The sequence below is a fragment of the Arvicanthis niloticus genome, chromosome X (genome assembly GCF_011762505.2).
Source record: "Arvicanthis niloticus isolate mArvNil1 chromosome X, mArvNil1.pat.X, whole genome shotgun sequence".
NCBI classification, from domain to species: domain Eukaryota; kingdom Metazoa; phylum Chordata; class Mammalia; order Rodentia; family Muridae; genus Arvicanthis; species Arvicanthis niloticus.
In genome coordinates, this window is record NC_047679.1 from 10,526,388 (window position 1) to 10,540,495 (window position 14,108).

The 14,108-nt window shown below is 41.9% G+C and overlaps 1 protein-coding gene across 1 annotated transcript in view; it reads right to left on the bottom strand.

The window, feature by feature from the left end:
* The window catches only part of Lancl3 (LanC like family member 3), a 96,698-nt gene extending 85,638 nt beyond the window's left edge, over positions 1 to 11,060 (bottom strand). Inside the window, exon 1 of the mRNA XM_034485863.2 lies at positions 10,083 to 11,060. Within this exon, the coding sequence (XP_034341754.1) occupies positions 10,083 to 10,655 (573 nt within the window). The 5' untranslated portion in view covers positions 10,656 to 11,060. The remainder of the gene's footprint in view (positions 1 to 10,082) is intronic.
* Between the last annotated feature and the right edge of the window lie 3,048 nt (positions 11,061 to 14,108).

Below are 14,108 nucleotides of genomic sequence, written 5' to 3' on the forward strand. Positions count from 1 at the left end.
ACAAAGGATGAAAACCACAACAGTTGGAGAAAGTCAGTATAACTTGATAGGAAATCCCATAAAAAGGAAGATTTTGTATTCACAACTGCTCATAAAAGCAACAGTGGCAGCATTACACACAGACTTTCTCAAAAGACAGAGTGTTGGGTCTCACAATAGACCCACCAGTCCCAAACCTAACTTTGAATAATAGTCTCAGCTTGTGTGCATTCTAAAGTGTGAGAAACACCAACTGAAAGCAAATACTCAACAACCAACTAGTGGAGTCTCACGTCTCATCTCTACCACTGCCCTGGTGCATTGTTCAATTTCCCTGGGCCTCAGTTTCCTCACTGGGGTATTAGAAAGATAGCAATGGTGTCCGTGTTGTAAGGTTATTAATATTATTAACGAACATTTGCACATACAAACACACACACATTCCAAGAACGTCAAAACTCACAGAAATATAGAATATAGTCATTAGTGGTTACCAGAGGAAAGGGAAGATGGAGAAAAAGGGAAATAAGTTTATTCAGAAGAAGAAGCTTGGTAATATAGCACAGCAAATGTATACTATTGATACTAATGTATTTTACATTTCAAAATTGCTTAGAAGTGGATTAAAAATGCTCTCACAGTGAAACATGAGTATCCGAGGTAGTAGATGTGTTAATTGGCCTCATTTGCTCATTTCACAATGTGCTGAAATATTACATAGTACCTGATACATATAAATAATTATTTTGGCACTTAAAAACAAAAGTGAAAATTTTAAAGTAAATAAAGTTACACTTTACTACACAAACAGTAGAAACACAATATATTCAAATGGCTTACATCAGTGTGTGGAAATAAGTGATTATGTTAGTTTCTTTTATGCCTTTTTGGCCTTCAGAGAGTACTCAACTTTAAATGACACATGATCAAAGAGAGCCCATAGGCTCATCCCACTTTTTTTGGCAGGTCTATAATCAAGCAGTTAGTACTTGGGCCTGGCCTATAATAATCCAGCTTTCCCAATACTTCTGTCCCTTGAAGTCAATATCTAAGGTTCACACAGGGAGTGTGCAACACACACCTGCTTTAAAAAAAATATATTGAGTCCTCATATCCTTTACCGGTGTATTGTCGGGTTAAGAATTAACATTAATAGGACTAATTTTCTGCCATAAATAAAATAACAATTATCGGACTCATTTTCTACCATAGCCATGCCCATTCTCATTTAATACTCATTAGTTAGATGCCCAATGAATTCTATGAAATCATCTATTGAAAAGAACATGAGAACAGACGTGTCCCCAAACACCAGTGATGGGAATAAAAACTGACGATATAGCTTTGTTGTTGCCTGCTTTGTACTTTGAGACAGAATCTTACCATGAAGCACTAGGTGGTTTGGAACTCACTAGGTAGACCAGGCTCACTTAGAACTTGCAGCAATCCTCCTACCTCCGCCTCCCTTAATGTAACATTTTTGAAAAACAATCTGATTATCTATATCAAATTTTAAAAACCTCATATAAACTTTGACTCAATCTTTTAAAAGTGTTTCCTGCATGGATGCTTGCAAAAGTTGGTAAAGACAAATATATCTATAATATATTTTATGTGTGTATATACATATGTGTGTATTCTTTGTAGCATTGTTTGTGATATAAGAAAAAAGAGGGCTGGTGAGATGGCTCAGTGGTTAAGAGCACTGACTGCTCTTCCGGAGGTCATGAGTTCAAATCCCAGCAACCACATGGTGGCTCACAACCATCTGTAATGAGATCTGATGCCCTCTTATGGGGTGTCTGAAGACAGCAACAGTGTACTTACATATAATAAATAAATAGTAAAAAAAAAAAAAAGAAAGAAAGAAAAAAGAAAAAAGGGAAAAAAAGAAACTAGGAAATTTAAGTGCCCATCAATAAGGTTATGTTACAGCCAAATAGAACCAAAATAAACAGATAAATAAAACCCAAAATAAACATATTTTTCTATATAAGATTAACAAATATGTTGAAAGTATATTACATGAAAGAAACAAGCTATAGAGGACATATATAATATGATCATTTGTGGAATGAGGAGATGGCTGGAAGTACTTTTTGCTGGGGGCCTGAGTTCCATTCCCAGCACCCAAATCAAGCAGTTCACAACTGCCTATAACTCCACTCCAGGTCAAGAAGTATTTATCTAACCCCTATGTCCTCCTATGGCACCTACACACACACACACACACACACACACACACACATGCATACACTCACACACACGCTTTAAATCTTTAAAATATTATTTTCTATGCAAGTGAAGAAAACACAGTTATGAAATACAACTTTAGTAAAAAAAAAGTAAATTTTTAACAATTATTAGTTCTCAGAAACCTCATTTTATATTATCTCATTGAGCTTGCCATATTAGTAGAACAAATAATAATTATTAAGAAAATAGGGGCCTGATGGAGATCTCCAATTTAGGGTCTTTCCACATAATGTCTGGCTGTGGGTCTCTTCACTCACTCCCATCTGCTGCCAAGGAAGCCTGTCTGATGACAACCAGACAAGGCAGTGATATATGAGTATAGCAAAATATAATTAAGAATTATTTCACTGATTTTTTTTTCTTTGTTTGCCAGGCATGTTTGGTCCTAGGTCCCTGGGCTATCCAGCTTCTGGTTCCTGGTCTCAATATGTGAGCTTTTGGTTTGTCCTATTGTATCGTGTTCTGTCCTGTTTGATTGTTGTCTCTTGGAGAGGTCTGCTCTTTTCTGAAGGGAAATGGAGGGGGAGTGGATCTGGGAGAGAAGGAAAGTGGAAGGGGTGGAGGGAGGGGGAAAGTGGTTGAGATGGATTATATGAGACTAGAATCTATTTTCAATTTAAAAATAATATTCATAAACCTTTACGTGTAACCTAAAAAAGAAAGAGAGAGAAAGGAAGGGAGGGAGGGAGGGAGGGAGGGAACGTGAATAGTTTCTGCTACAAAATACATTCCCAATATATACTCGCACACATTTTCATTAAGTTAATATTGTAGCTTATGTTTGATTAATAGCTAACCAACAGCAAAATTAAAGCACTCTACATTTGCCGTGTCACATAGAGGTGACCCGGCAAGGGAAGGGAAACTCCAACAGGAAACGTTGAGTGGGTAAAGGTGAGAAGTCACAGACAGATCATGCCAAGGGAAGCCAAAGGGCAGACCATTTGGTAACCTGCCAAAAGCCACTTCATTCTCTCTCCTTTCTTGTCAGAAACTCTATCCAATTTCAAAGGTTAGAAATGAAAGACAATTAGCCCTCTCTGTCTTCCCTAAATCTAGAACTGGCCGGGGACCAAGTGATGGGCAATGAGTCAGAAAGGAAAGTCTTCTACATAGAACATTCTCCATGATTTAAAAAAAAAAAAAAAAAAAAAAAAAAAAAAAAAAAAAAAAAAAAAAAAAAAGAGGCTGGGAAAACCACAGACACTCCCCCACCCAAGCCTCTACTTAAGTTTTACAAGAGCATGGTGCTTAGAATAGTCAAGCGCATCTTGACTACAAAGGGGAAAATATCTAGGAAGGGTGTGTGTTCTCTTAAGTCTCTTTGGTTGCCTAAACAACCTCAAATGGCTTAGGTGCTATACTTTTCCATTAAACGAGTTCATGCATGCTCTCCTTAGTCCAACCACATTTCCCCTTAATTGCTATTTTTACTATATACAATAATATAAATATGCCAATATGACCTGATTAGTTAATTTAGTGCTTCTTGTAAGTATGCGATTTTCCCTCCTTTTTGAGATAGGAGTCTCACTGTGCTACATAAACTGGCCTCCAGTGCCTGGGATCAAGTGAGTCTCCTGCTTCAGTTGTGTGCTAAGACTATGGCTGTCTACCACCACATAGGAATTCAATCAATTTCTTGGTCATTCTATTATTCTCAGATAAAAGCATCCAGATGTGATAGTATGAATGAGGATGACAACCATAGATAGGCTCATTTGTTTGAATTCTTGGTCCCCAGTTAGTAGAACTGTGTATGAAGGATTAGGGGGTGTGGCCTTGTTAGAGGAAGTGTGTCACTGGAGGTGGGGGTGGAAATTTCAAAGGCCCAATCTGGCCTCGTATTCATGATCCTCCTCTGTTTCTTCAGCACATTCTAGCTGTTCGCAAGAAGTTGCCTTATGAATATGCCGAGGATCCAATTGAGATCTTTGCAATTTTTAAATCACAGCAGGAAGACCAAGTCTTGTAGGGAATGCGATTTTTCTACTTGACATTCAGAATTACACTGGATTATCTGTTCAGTAGGAGCAGAAAGAGCTAACATTACTTTTATTAAACAGCTACTATGTGACAAGCATTTTATCTAGTCTATCACAGCAACTTCCAAAACAGTCCTTTTGGCTGGGAAAAAGGAAATCACATCTGTTCACTAATTCACTGAGCATTTCCTTTTACTACAAACATAAGCTGGGTATGATGACTTATGCCTGTAATTGCCGGCACTTGGGAGGCTGAGGCAGGACACTTGCTATGAGTTTCAAGCCAGCCTAGGCTACACAGTGAGTTAAAGGCCAGCAAGGCCCAGCCTCAAAAGAACCACCAACAAAACAAAACCCAAAACCAAATGTTGACCCAGTATCGGGATGCATGCCTTTAATCTCAACACTTGAAACAGAGGCAGACATATCTCTGGAAATCAAGGCCAGCTTCATATACATAACAAGTTCTAGGTCATCCAGGCCCATAGAAACTCTAACTCAAAAAAAAAATAAATAATTTTTTTAAAATGCAGGCTAGCCGGGCAGTGGTGGCACACACCTTTAATCCCAGCACTTGGGAGGCAGAGGCAGGCAGATTTCTGAGTTCAAGGCCAGCCTGGTCTACAGAGTGAGTTCCAGGACAGCCAGGGCTACACAAAGAAACCCTGTCTCAGAAAAAAAAAAAAAAAAACAACAATAAAAATGCAGGCTACAAGCACCAGTAATACTGTAACCATCATCTACAGAAGTCGCAGATATGTATCATACTGAAGTTCTTGAAGACATCACTGACTCCTGTTTCAATAATACCATAATCATAAGGTTCATTGTAAAAACCCTAATGTGTTAATTACATTTTGTTAATGTTTTGATCTTTGAATTAAATACAGTGCTTTGGGATTTTCTTTTGTGTGTGTGTGTGTGTGTGTGTGTGTGTGTGTGTGTGTGTGTTTGTAGTTCTAAGTTTTAATTTGTAAATGCTATCGTGAGAAGTCTTGAAAACCCACAAGACTGACAAAGGAGTTCTTGGTGGAAAAAGGATTTTAAAAGAGTCATATAAACACCTCTTGCAGGGGTGTGTGTGTGTGTGTGTGTGTGTGTGTGTGTGTGTGTGTGTGTGAACACGCGCACTACATTCACAATACAGATCAAATTCAGGGCTTCTCACATGCTAATCACACATACTTCTACTTCTACCAGGCACTACAACTCTATCCCCTTACCATTCTTAATACTGACAATCTACTCAACATAGAAAACCTCAGTGATTTTTTTCAAAAGGTAAATAAAATCAATATGCTCCCCTTTTTAAACACAAAACAAGCTCAAGCTCCTAACTTGGACTTACTTAGCCCCAAGGGATCTGATTTTAATTTCCTTCCAGTTGGGAGCCTCCCAAACCTTTGAACGCCCTCATCTCCTACTCTTGTTTCTTTGAGACCTCTAAACCTGGATGGTTTGGTCCTGGCTGGTCCCTCTGCCTGAATAGTTGCTCTTAGGACATCCACTTGATTGTTATGCTCCCATTTTGAGACATGATGTGCCTTCACATAGGAGCCTTCCCATCTCTAACCTGCGCACTCCTCCCCCTTTCTTCCTGGCTACTTCCTTCAGATCATTTCTAAAAATACAATCAGTTTGTTGTTTTTTGCTCACTTCGAAAATCCCAGAATCTACCACGGTGCTTGGTATAATGACAGAAAATCCCGAGACTCACTGAATGAACAAATAAAATGCAGAAAAGTTCAATGAAGAATTGTTTTGTAAGGCTTGGCTTATTTGATCTTTTGAGATTTCTTATTAATCCAGTTGTAACTGTGGAAGCCAAGGCTCATACATTTGAAGTTATGTGTCCAGGATCATCAAGTGACAATGTTATTTTAATTGGCATCCTAGGTCTCCCTTAATTCCTCTAGCAGTCCCTCATTATTTTCCACCAATCATCAGAAGGCAGAACAGGCTGACTGAAAGTATCTATGGCATGGGTTCTTGAAACTTCAGTGACCCACTGTGTGAGGTTATGTGCCTGACACACTTCAAACCCACTTTCCTTACGTGTTTCTAGGAAGGCTGAATTCACTGGAACATGTCATGTAGATGCAGGAATTCAGTGAGTGTCTCCTTGCATATGACACATTTTAAATGTTTCTCAATTAAATCAATACAAACAGAAACTTTCAACTGAAAGGTAGAAGAGTGATCTAAGGATGAAACCAATTAGATAAACCTAGAGGTAAGTGCCAATGTATGAAAATATATATAAAGCATTGTATTCTAGGGCATATGATCCGTAATTCGGGCCTTATGGTTTCTAATAGCCAACAGAAAGTGAGAAATGCATCAGTCACAAGACATATTTCAAAGACTACATTGATTCTATCTATTGTGAGAAAGAACACAACTATTTGTTTCCACCTCCTGAGACAGATTCCTCTCTGGGACTTTATAACAAAAGCGCAGTATTAACTTGTAATGAACATTCTAAATTACAGTCTCAGAAATCAATACACCAAGCTCCATACAACGAAGTGTTTCAGCACGAATAAACAGGCATGGCTGGAGAGACAGGCGAACCCACACAGAATCAGATTATAATCTAAATTGTGATCTATGACTCAACCACAGCAGTCCCACCTGGGGACTTGTTAGATATGCCAATGCTCAGACTGTATTCCAAGGCTGAATCAGAATTTTCCCCTATATTTTACTATATAATATTAATGACAATTTTCCTGACAAAATCTTCAGGTGATTCTCACGAAAAATAAAAATTTTCAAAAGTACTGATCTCATGGGTCAGTTGGATTTGAAGACAAATTTGTAAAAACCTACAATTTATTCAATTCATTCATTCATTCAAGAGATAGTTACTGAGGATCCAGAAGTAAGAAATGCTTTCTTAAAAAAAAAAAAAAACAGCACCCAGAAATACTTGCATAAGGGAAAATATTGATAAACAAGATGCCATTTTAAAGGAAAGTTGGTAATGCAAGCCATGTAGTCCACAGACAAAATTTGCAACAACCTAGAAGAAAAGTTGTGTATATATGTGCAGGCCACTATGTTAATATGGATGCTACAGCAAGATAAAAATATGCCCATGCTATGGAATTTATAGTCTAATTAGTGACGACATAAATAAACAGACTGAGCAAAATCAATAAGGGAAGGAGGGCAATTCTAAATAGGGCTGGCAGGAAATGCCTCAGTAAGGAGGGAAAGGCCTATCCAAGGTCATGGAGCCAGCTATAAAAATATCTGGAGGAAGTGTTCCAGTCAGGGAGAACAGAGAGTACAAAAACCCCGAGACAAGAGAATATCTAAAACAACAGAAGGCCAGTATGGCTCCTGAACACCGAGGAAGAAGCAAAGTGGACCTGGCCATGTGAGGCTTTCTCGGCCATTTTAAGTGTCACAGTTTTAAGTATGTGAAGGGCAGCCACTGGAGAGAAGGCAATAAGGAGCCCCTAAAGGATGCTGAGCAGGAAAATGACGTGATGAAAAGTGTCTTTAAGAAGCTAGCTTTTTAAAAAGGTGGATGAGTGGCTTAGTGGGGAAGGGGAAAAAAAAAACACCCTGGCTCAGAGTGATTCATTCATTCCATTACTTATTACGTGGCACAGATGTGTCAAATAATGTGAGAAGGATCTAAACTAAGGTGATAACTATGGGAAATGACAGAGGAAGGTGAATGTAAATGACATTGAATGAAATAAAAAAGATGCTGAGACACAATGACAGATTATTTATAGAAAAATGACACACGAGTTGGAAATTCAATTTAATCAAGGTTCATGGATCATCTACTGAGAGAAAAGCTGTTTGCTGGCAAGGCGTTAGGGAGGGAAGATGTGCCAGTCCCTGCCCTACACTTTCAAAGCCTGAATTTCTTGGACTGTTGAAACTGAGGCCAGCACTAGTAGTAAGGCATGTAACAAATTAAAAGCTGTTCTTTTAAAATCTTTGGAGTCTGTTCTCTTGCTCCATCTCCTGGGAGCAGCCAGAGAACCTCAATTTGATTAGAACAAAAACATATCGTTCAGCAGGAGGGCCAAAGAAAGAGCTTAAATGTTTTTGTGGTGCCAGGCTACATCTAGACCGGTTTTGGACCACCAGATTCAGTGCAGAGTCCTCCTGGTCTTCTGGTTGACTTTCCACGCTGCCATTCTATTATGGAGAAAAGACTAGAAGGCTGGAGCAAGAGAAGAAACAGGCTTAAGGAAAGCAACTGAGGGAAAACGAGGAGTTTTCTTGTTGTTGTTGTTTTATGTTTTGTTCTGTTTTGTTTTTTAATTGCCTACCATCAGACTGCAAGGTTTGGGAAGTGGATGCAAATGTAATGCAAATGATATGTAAATCTCTCAGTGGCCTTCTAAATGATTATATACAACTGGAAGGGCCCTTGGGAAACAGCTAGCAGATAACAATGACTCAGAAGCAGAGCAAACTATTTCAAGACAACTTTGTCACGTGGCCCTATGGCTGCCCTGCTAGCTTAATGCATCTTTTAGCAATTTTTTTCTTCACTTGAATCAACTTCACCTGCTGTAAATTTAAAAAAAAAAAGATCAAGTCTACCTGTGCAGTGGTTATCTCAGCTAATTATACATTTAAGGTTCCTCATATGCCTTTCTTTTATTTTTTTCTTCAAATGTCTTTCTCACCATATCAAGCCAAATTTAAGGTGTCACTTCTTCCCCAGAACAGTCCATTGTTCCAGTAGATAATGAATGAAAGTGCTCCCTTTCAATTCTAGTTACCGTGACGCTTCACAGTTTTATTTATTTATATTTTCATTCCCTCAACGCCACAGGAATTGGCACATTTTCCTTCTAATATCGGCATCCTATATTCAAAGGCAATTCAGAAAAAAAGTGTGTGGGGGGGGGCGGGGGAGACTGACCTGTCTTCAAGGAGCCCCTGAAAAAGCTACTCATCCAAAGTTGCCTGGTCACAAATGCTGTGACCAAAGGGGTCATCCTAAGTCCTGATTTTAAGATGGATTAAAGAAACAAAAGCAGTTGATCAAACTGAGTATATTTCTGTCTACACTTAGTTATTTTAAAAGACTGTACTCGCATCAGATAGACATGTATTATGAGTCACAGGGTGAATTTAATAGTGAATAATACAGTATACACATCAGACCTACGGCTGGCCAGCTTACTATTGGTTACAGGCCCAGGAGTCCAAAAGCAACTTTCCTGCACATCACTCCATAAAGTTTCATTACTTTTTAAAGACTCTAATGTTCACGAGCATTCTTGCTAGCACAGTTCAACAGAAAGAAAATAACTCCCCCATCATCCTTTCTTTTTAAACACTCACTTTTAAGGGCCACAAGGTCAAGCCCTAAAAAACTATGGGGCAAAGAGGGATCTGGTGTGATGCCACAAACTTCACTGCTAAAAAACCAGGAGTAAGGCACAAAGCCAGGTAATCCAACAAAAGAAGGAGGGAGGGAGGGAGAAAGGAAAGGAGGGAGGGAGGGAAGGAGGGAGAAAGGGAAGCAGGGAGGGAGGGAAGCAGGGAGGGAGGGAGGGAAATAGAGACAGACACAGAAATATGGAGAGAAACAGAGAGACACACAGAAAAACAGAGGGAGACACAGAGATAGAGAGAGAGAGAAAGAGGGAGAGAAAGAGGGGGAGGGGAAGGGGGAGGGGAGGGGAGGGTGGGAGGGAGAGAGAGAGGGAGAGAGAGAGAGCACTCAAGCCTCAAGCACAGGGCACAAAGAAGTAACAAAGAAGAGACAGGGGTGCAGGGCGGTGCTGCTGCGGACGTCGAGGAGTCCAGACAAGCAGGACCCCGCGGGCGCGGGCAGCGGGCGAGCGCCCTCCGGCGGCCGGGGCTGCGTCTTACCTCCTGGGCGAGCTTCTGCTTGAGCACGAGCGCGGCGCACAGGTAGCCGGCTCGGCCCACGAACAGCTCGTCGGAGCCGCAGTCCAGGAAGGAGACGGGCGCGCAGACGGCGCACAGAGCCCGGAACTTGCCGAGGGGCTGCACGTAGTCGGAGCGGCCCAGGGCGTGGTAGACGAGCGTGGCCACGGCGTACACGCCCGCGCCCCCGAGCAGAAAGGCGGCGCGGGTGTCCGCGTCCGTCTCGCCCCACTCCTCGGCGCGGGAGCACGCGTCGATGAGGCGCTTGGCGAAGCGCAGGTAGCGCTCGCGAGCGGCGGCGAAAAGCGGGCTCTGCGAGACGTGGTAGAGCATGTAGGCCACCCCGGCCACGCCGCTGTACAGACCCCCCTGGCAGCTGCTGCCCGCCGCTGTCGCCCCCCGAGCCTCAGCGCCGCCCCCCAGAGGGGGCAGCTCCTGAAGGATGCGTTCGATGGTGGAGGTGACCAAGGGCGCCACTGCCTCCTCGCACTGGCCCGCCAGCAGGCTGCCCTGGTAGTCATCGAAGCGGTTGGCAAAGCAGCGCTTGGTGTCCATGCTGTCGCCTGCGGGGGGCCCCCCAATGTCGAGCTGGGGACCTTTGGAGGGCGCGCCCTGCAGCCCGGAGCAGCACCTCCTGTTCTCAGAGGCGCTCTCGCTCAGATGGCTGTGGATGAGGTGGCAGAGGATGGAGCGAGGAGGGTGAGACGGGAGGTGACAAGACGAGGCAGGCGCAAAGAGGGATCACGGAGCCAGTGTGGCCAAGTGGGGCAACGAGCTGCCGCGAGGCTCCCGGGTGGCCCGAGGCAGCGCTGGGATGCGTGTGGCACGTCCCCCTCCCAGAGGCCGCGCCCTCACCAAACCGCCCCCTCCTGCGCCGCCGCAGCTCTGTGGCTCTCCAAGGGGCCGAGGTGATCTCTTCAGGCAGGACCCACGCGGGGCCCGCGCCACTCCTCCCGCTCCGCCCTCGGCTCCTCCCCTCCCTGCAGAAGGCCTGGGACGTGCAGGGTACGGATCAGGAATGCTGAGGCTGGCCATTAGCACACCTGGCAGCAGAGGTGATGACTTTCAGTCCCCTGTGTCCTCAGAGTCTTTGCTTCAGTTCAGTGCCAGCAGCACCTGGGAGCGGGATTAAAAGAAAAAAAAAAAACGCGCAGCAATGCATGTTTCGCCTCAGACTTAACTGAATAAAAAGTCAGAGTTTATACCAAGAGCCGTAGGTTATAAGCATCCACGGGTAAGTTTGTGACACCTTTGAACTAAACTAAAGTCCCAAAGAATTGACAACAGGGGTGTCATCTTTCAAGCGCAGTCACATTGGTGTCCTCATTCAAAATGTCTCAGTACCAAAAGCAGCAGTACTATGTGAGGGCGGGGGTGTAGCATGTTTTGTGTTTTTAAAGGAAGGATGGGAAGTCCTTGATGTTTCTCCCCAACTCTTTTATTTTGCTGGGCGTGCACAGGAATTAAAAACCCAAAGAATCACACTAGATTTTGTAAGGGACTGAAAACTCCCCTACCTCCACTTACTCCTGCTCTCTTCTATCCCTCATCCTTCGTGGAATTAGAAAGAGGCCAACAAATATCTTTAGATCATTAGGTACTTAATACACGGATGAAGTTTAGGTAAGAATTGAACCCATCCTTTGACCAGCCCCAGATCCTTGGTTTATTGTTCACTGGCTTGCTGGGTCCCTCCTGTTTATCCTTCACAGGAATTATCCCCAGTCTGCTCTCCTATGCGCTTTGAAACTTAAAAACGGAGTAACTACACATGTTCCAAGACCGCTTGACGTTTTACTGAGTGGAAGAGACAGAAAATAAAGCACATATGCTACTCTTCTTTCTTATGTTTAGCTCTTTTAAAATAATTCTTCCTTCCACAAAGTATTGCCTATCGAAGGCTGAAGAGGAATTTGTATTTTCAGAGAGACTGGGGACACAAGTGTAAATTGCTCATAGGAAAGACTTTGGCACTCGGTACAGAAAACAACTGCTTCACTTATTTTGAAGATCGCTGCTGTTGGAAGCACATTTACCTCAAAAATGGCAATGATTGCCATGTATGAAATGAATCATCACGATCCATTTTCAATGTGGGGTGTGTTTAGAGCCCTTTAGAAAATCCCAGATTGGCAGGAAGCACTAGGACCCTGTCCATCTTAGTTGTCAGCTGGTGCTAGATGCTCTCGGTTCATCCTAAGGTTGAAAAGTTACAGGAAGTTTGCTACCTGGCTGAGCCTAGATATCAGAAAAAGGAGGGAATCAGGACTGGAGAGTTTGGTCAGCAGATAAGAGCACTTGCTGCTCTGTCAAAGGCTCCATGTTTAGTTCCCAGCACCCACATAGTGACACACAACTGTCTTGTTTCAGGGGATCCAACACCCTCTTCTGGCCTTTGAGAATGCTGGACACACACATAATATACCTATCTACAGGTAGGCAAATACTCATACACACAAAATAAAATTTAAAAATCCTTTAAGCAAAACAAAAGGATGAAAATCTCAAGCCTAGAAATAATTTAGACTTTTAATAATTTAGAAATAACTCAAGACTTTGCATCTTGAATCCATAGAATGGAAAATTTGGGAAAGGAAAAATACTAGACAGTAGGAAGATTATACCTCCCTGAGGATGTCAGGCAATGAGGAATTCAGACGACAGGGAAAAGTTAGTAGTAATAGAAAAACCAACATTTTACACCAAATGGGTACACCAGCCATTTTTTTGCCTGACTTTGCAAGAACATAAAATTCATCATTTTTGCTGAGTCTCCAGTATGTGTATTATAAAGTAAGGATCATTGTTTCTTACAATTTGGGGGACACTTAGGGAGTTTCTGTATTTGGTACGCTAACCCCTGGGTCTCTGGAGTGTGGGAGACTCATCCTGCCCCACCTTTGTGTGTCCTGCTTTGCCAGACCTTGATCTCTTCCCAACACTTTAGATAAGACCAGAGGTGCAAAACAATGGTTTAGATGACAGAGCATGTTTATCCCCCTGGTTCTAGCTGGAATTCAGAGTAGGCATAACCCCATAGTTCGCCAAAAAAATTTTAAAAAGCCATTTCATTTTCTTCCACTTCCATCCCTAATTTTATCAAGGGTTCCCGGTGGGACCCAATTTATAACTATAAGAGCCCTTGACTCCCCTTCTCTTCAAAGGTGTTGAGTGCCCTCCTCTGTATTGTAGCTAGAACAACAATAATAAATATCTTCTGCTAGCTAAAACTGCAATTACAGGATTAATGTAAGAATTTCTGGCTCTTTATGTAATTTCTTTTCTGCTTGCCTTTTCCCATTTACAAGGAGTTTCTCGATTCTCAAGGTCATTGATATCTCCAAAGGCTCTTGCAAGAAAGTAAACTTTCTCTAACTCTCGGGCAGTATTAGACCAAAATGGGGAAAATGTAAAAATTAAAGTTGAAAGATAAATTGCCTAAGACTTGAGACTCATAACAGGAAAAGTGAGATGTGATTCTTCCCCTCCTTCTCTTCCTCTTCTCCTTCCTTCTCTTGTTCCTTCTGGAAATAGTCTCTTTTTGTAGCCCTTAGCTGTTCTACAAGTTACTAGATAGACCAGGCTGACCTTTGCTTTCCTAGTTCTCAGATTAAAAATATGTACCACCACTCTGGCAAGAGGCATATTTTTAAGACTATATGGAGTATTATTTTTTTTAAATATGCTATGTATGTAATTTAGATTCAATTCTTGTTTAAGGAATGAAATAAACAGTAAGTATAAGAGAGAAACAAATTTATTTTTAGTGATACAAATATGAGGTTACATTTCTTTTGGTAAAACGGTTAAAGAAATAAGAGAATATTCTACATGTAGGCATTTTGTTTCATCAAATACTATTTTTGTTCTAGGACTGAAAATTAATGGATAAGGACAAAAACCAAGAAAGCTTAAAGCCCAGATGGAAACAGATTCAGAAACCCACAGCCAGACCCATGCAAAGAGATAGTCTACATTGGGGATCTCCATTAAATTCCTCCCCTTTGA